Source organism: Lathyrus oleraceus, chromosome 7 (assembly GCF_024323335.1).
Source record: "Lathyrus oleraceus cultivar Zhongwan6 chromosome 7, CAAS_Psat_ZW6_1.0, whole genome shotgun sequence".
NCBI classification, from domain to species: Eukaryota; Viridiplantae; Streptophyta; class Magnoliopsida; order Fabales; family Fabaceae; genus Lathyrus; species Lathyrus oleraceus.
The window spans coordinates 524,196,281-524,202,273 of NC_066585.1; the positions used below are offsets into that span (position 1 = coordinate 524,196,281).

Below are 5,993 nucleotides of genomic sequence, written 5' to 3' on the forward strand. Positions count from 1 at the left end.
TAAGCTTCAAGAGTCCTCCGTTGGTCTTCAATCTTGATTTCACCCCATTATTTGTTTATTTAATTGTCACCACAATATGATCAAATTTTGTGGTTACTGTTCTCAACACCTCAATTACCACCTATTTGTTATGAAATCTCCACCGTTCTTTATTTGGTTGGTGAGAGTCACCAACCTTGTGAAGCAATCATTTAAATTCTCACAATTCTTCATCTTCATTATCTCATATTAATTCCTCAAGATCCGAACCTTCACTTTCTTGACCTTTATCACTTGTATAGCTCTTTGCAACAATGTCCCAAATATTCGTGAAATTTGCTAATTCTACAATTTTTTCAAACACCTTGGCATCAACACCTTAATGAATGAGAAACAAAATCTTGCTATCTTTTCTCTTTACATCCTTGTGACCACTGCATCTGGTGGATTTGCAGATAGTGGTTCCATGCCATTGATCACTTATTCATACAATTCATGAATTGCAAATATCACTTCCATTTGTCTAAACCATCTACAGTAATTTTTGCCATAAAAAATGGAAAGGTTAGCATGAAATATGCCATCACCACATGCTATAGTTCCTCACAAGATCTTTGACAATTCTTAAAAGATCAGACTGTGTAAAGCTCTTACAATTAACAAACTAACAAACCTCTAGCAATATAACAGTTAACAAACTACTAACAGCTTGTTATATCGAACTACTAACTGTTTGATTAGTTTGAATTACAAACTAACTATGTCTAATAACATAAGGGGATGGAACGGAAAATTTCCCTATATTTTTATTTTGGTGAAACGAATTTAGCTTCATCCACACTTTTCTTCTACCAAAATGAGATGTGTTGTCACACTTTTCTTCGAATATTAAGGATACTAGTTTTCTTCAAATTAACACAGAAACTTCAAACCAAGTTCCCTGAAATCTTGAGGTGAAAAGTGAGCACGAGAAATCATAGCTTCATAAATAAACAAGTCGGGTTTATGTTTTTGGCAATAACTCTTCAAAACTAATCTTGTATCGAAATTATCTACACCTCTAGCATTCAATGGAGGATTTTCATTGAAACTGGTTTTTAAGTTCCACTTTAGAACATGTTATGTGCATGACACCTTTAAAGAATTGATTCCTAGCTTTCTTCTTATTCTTCTTTGATGCTTTAACAATAACCACAGTGTTTATACTTTATAAACAGATAGTAGGATATGAAGTTATGCATCTTACATATTGGTTACCTGCACAAATGAATAAATACATAGGCTCTACATTCAATGACAAGCAAAGGAAGTTAAAAGCACTCAGTAACAGAGTGCTAAGCTACCAATAGTCCATACAAGAACATAAACCATTATCAAAATGGTGAAATCGCTTCCTATCTCTAACTATTATGCTACGCTCATAAACTTTTGAGATTAATTTCATTGATGAATGACAATCTTCACAAATTCTCAAGTTTTTGACAATCTGAAGTGTTGTCTTTGGTGATGTACTAATTAACCCAAATGCAACTGCAATCTTCTCACTATGGTAGTGCAACAAAGTTTCTTTGTGTTTCTCATCCATCTTAAGTAACACTTGTGTAGTATCTTGCACATGACCTACCAAGCTCAACTTGTTTGAAATTTCCGTCAGCATCGAGTGTATTTCTTTGGCTCTAGGATGAGAATCATCCTCAACAAGAAACTCGTGTATAACACCATCAATTTCAATCCAACTACACCCTGGGTCTTTTCTTATATCCAACTCTTTCATCATCAGTCTCACCTCCGCCACCCCATCCCAATTTCCCGACGAGGCATACAAGTTCGAGAGAGCTACGTATGCCCCGCTATCATGAGGAGCCAGTTCCATTAAAACCTTGGCCGCACGTCTACCAATTTCGATGTTTTTATGCATCTTACAAGCACCGAGCAAGGCCTTCCATATGACATCATCGGGTCTTATTGGCATCTTCGTGATAAGCTCCTCGGCCTCTTCTAGATAACCAGCACGTCCTAGGAGGTCAACCATGCACCCATAGTGTTCTATTCTAGGCTCTAACCCAACCCTATTAACCATGTCATTGAAAATTGATCTCCCCTTTTCGACTAAACCTGCATAGCTACAAGCACTCAAGATTGCTATGTAAGTAACATCACTCGGTGATACTCCATTTCTTTTCATCCTCGAAAAACAATCCAACACATCTTTGGCTTTACCATGCATTGCAAGACCCCCAATGATAGCATTCCAAGCTATAACATTAGTTTTCGACAACCTCTCGAAGACCTGAATAGCCTTCTCAATGCTCCCACATTTAGCATACATATCGACAAGAGCAGAACCAAGAACCTCATCAATCCGAACACCGTTCCTCTCAGCATACAAATGTACCCATTTCCCCAACTCAAGTGCTCCAAGTCGCGAAATCGCAGGCAACACACTAACCAAAGTCACCCGATTTGGCGACACATCTCCCATCTCCATCATCCTATGAAACAAATCAACTGCCTCCATAAAAAACCCATTTTGAGCATACCCAGAAATCATTGCATTCCAAGAAACCACACTTCTTTCAACCATTTTATCAAACAACTCCCTAGCAGCATCAATTTTCCCAATTTTTACATACCCATCAATCATAACATTGCATAGAACAACATTACCCTCTTGTCTCCTTTTACCTCTCACTACCATTCCATTTCCATCACTCACACAATCAACACTCCTCCGAAATAAAACACCAGCATCCTCAGTACTCCCACACATGACATACATCCTAAGCAAATTGCTAACAACAAATTCATCATCAACAAATCCATACTTAACAACCAACCCATGAACCTGTTTCCCTTCTTCCAACCCAGCAACAACCGAACAAGCCTTCAAAACAGAAGGAAAAGTAAAACTATTAGGCTCCACAACTCCATCATCAGACAACATTTGACAGAAAATCAACAAGGCATTATTAGCATTACTGCTGCTATCAGCAAGTGCCCTTATGACAGTGTTCCAAGCAAAGCAGTTTGGTTGGGACATTTGGTCGAACAGAGAGAGTGCGTAAGTTGGGTCACGAAAATCTGAGGTTGCTGAGAGTTTGAGAAGCTCTGTTGATACCGTTGGGTCATTTGTTTTGTTTGTTTTGATGAAAATGGCGTGTAGTTGCTTCAATTGTTGGATGGTTTTGCAGTTTTTGATATGTGGGATGAGATGTTGGGGATGATGGTAAGGTGTTGTTTGGGGTTTTAGCATTGGATTATTCATTTTGGTAAAGAAAAGAGAAAATAAAAGAAGAGAGAAGAAATATGTGGAAAATGATAATGGCAGAACAGATAATTAATGTAAGAAATGTGTGGATAATTTATGAACATTTTAGTGTTTGAAATTGTAAAAATAGGATAAATTATTAAGTTTATAAATTGATAAATTAGTTTTTTATTTATAAAGTTGAAATATTTAATCTATTGATAAATCAAATTTGAAGAAAAATATAAGGCTTAAGGGTGTCTTTTAAGACTTCATAGAGTGAAACACATCTTGATTTTTTAATTTTTTAAAAATAAATTTATTTTATAGTTTTGATTTAGATCATGTGATCGTGATCATATTAGATAGGGGTGTTTAAAATCGAACTGAATTAATAAAAAATTGTAAATCGAATCGAACAAAACTGAAAATCGCAAGAAATTGTATTTGGTTTGGATATGTTAGGGCTATTGCGCGGTTTGGTTATGTTTGTGATTTGCATTTGGAAATTTCTAAATACAACCTATATGTTTTTTAGGCACCACGTGAAAATACTTAAATGTTCCCCAGATTTCGGAGATGCATCTCCGGACGCACTCAATTCTTAGTTAACGTTAAAATATTCCAGAGATGCATCTCCGTTTATTCTGTAACCTATCAGAACAGAATAATATATATTGTGGTTTGTTTACGTGTATTCAGATGAATATTTAAACCATATAATGCATATAAACCATATAATTCATATGCAAAATATCGTATATAAATCCATATGATCTAAATGTCATATATAAATAAAGTCGAATACAACGATAAAGTAGCATGAGGTGAAAATAAAATACAATCCATAGTACAACTACAATATACTACTGCACTACCGTGTATGTCGGACTACATCTCCTCTGCCTCCTCGACCATCAATCCCCCAGTCCTCCGGCGTTGTTTTTGGTACATCAATGCCTTTGTCATGATGGCATCTAGGACCCGCCTCACATCAGGCCCATCATGGCAGATACATTTGTCAATACATGTCTGCACAATCTTTATTATGTGACGACATCTAGGCAAGACATCTTCATCATGATCTAACTGTGTCTGCTCCTCCTCTAGTATCTCCTGATGAGCTAGCCTCGGTGGATCTCTTGGAGCAGCATGCACCATATAAGGATGTGACACCCTAAATAACTACCTGATGTACTCGTCGACGTAGCTCCAACCGCTCACATATATGGTACTTTGGGTCTCCTCTAATACCAGATGACTCTCATAATCATCAAACATGTCATACATCTAACTACATGTCAAAGCAGAAGGAGAAGATACAACAGGGTGTTTGGGAATGGTCTGAGCATAGCCGAACTTCTGCATGACGTGCTCGAGCAAATGAGAAGTAGTAAGACGTGATCCGCGGCCCAACCATCTATAGTATAACCCTATGTCGTCAAATGGTTGTGTCTCATGGTGATCGACATAGTTGTTGAAGTGCATGTCCTCGGCAACCAATCGGTCAAGATACACTTTGAACGGCTTTGTCGCCTGGTTTCCTCTGAGCGGGGGAAATGCAATAGCACACAACATATCCTTAGTGTAAGTTGATACACTCTCCCAACCGGATATGCGCAGGAAGTGTTGAAGGATCTAAGACTGAAAATTTCAGAACACACAAATCATAAGTAATGGTGTTGTAAACATAAAATGAAAATGACACGGAAAGATTAAAAGACCAATATATATTACCGTCAATAGTGTGATGTTGCATGTGATCTGCTTCATCTTCCACCTACAACCCTTTGATAACTTCGAGTGCTGGTAGACCAAACAAGCTCCCCCCCAGTTGTACTTATGGATCCGCTCAAAATCCTGGAAGTACCGTAGGTAGATGACATACGTATAAATGTCACTCTTGTCCATAAAAATCGCAGTGCCAACTAAATATAACAGGTATGCTCTCTGGAGCTCATATGTATATACCCTTTTCAGGTATTCAAACCTAGTATGAGCCCTCTTGGTCCTATCCAACTCTTTGTTTATTGTATCAAACACGAGATATCATCGAGTGTGATAGACATCTCACAAAGAGGGAGATGAAATGACGAGGTCTGTGAGTGCCATCTCTCCACGAATGCATTAAGCATCACATGGTTGATCGTAGTATAACTGGTCATGCACATTCCTGAAACCAATCCTCATTCGACATATGTAAGTTAGTAATCTTTCGCCCGTGGTTAATAAACTTCCGCTAATCACGACCCTGTAGAAAATAAAAATCAATGTTAGAAACTTGTCAATTAAAATAAACTAAATTAAAAAGAATGGATCCAACTAATGTTACCTCTCTGTCCCAGATATGCCTGATAGTATGTATCACATCTCGAAAAATACGATCCTTCGCGGGGAATTCGCTCGCTCACGAAAAATGTATCAAACAGAGTCGCCACTGAACTTTATTTATTCCTATCAAGGAAAGGGAAAATATCAATAAAACCATTAAAAGAAAAATATGTTTTTCGCAACCATATTCGAGTTCGGAAGTCGATTATGCAAGGGGGAGGTATTAGCATCCCTCACGTCTGTTGTACTAAATGGGAACCTTTTAGTCAAACTTGCAATTGAATGTTAGCTTATGTCAATTGTTTTCTTCATATTATCAAAAGCGCAAAAGGAAAAGAAAGAAGGGTCACAAAAAAACTTTTATTAGGGTGCTTGATGAGATTGCGGGTCTCGCTCCTACGTATCCTTAGGTACAATGAGTAACTCACAACTTCGT

The 5,993-nt window shown here is 37.4% G+C and overlaps 1 protein-coding gene across 1 annotated transcript; it reads right to left on the reverse strand.

Annotated features, from left to right (window-relative positions):
- Positions 1–1,245: 1,245 nt before the first annotated feature.
- Positions 1,246–3,351, reverse strand: LOC127101658 (pentatricopeptide repeat-containing protein At5g48910). The gene has a single exon (XM_051039128.1). It carries the CDS (start codon positions 3,242–3,244, stop codon positions 1,319–1,321), a length of 1,926 nt encoding a protein of 641 aa, XP_050895085.1. The 5' UTR covers positions 3,245–3,351; the 3' UTR covers positions 1,246–1,318.
- Positions 3,352–5,993: the final 2,642 nt, after the last annotated feature.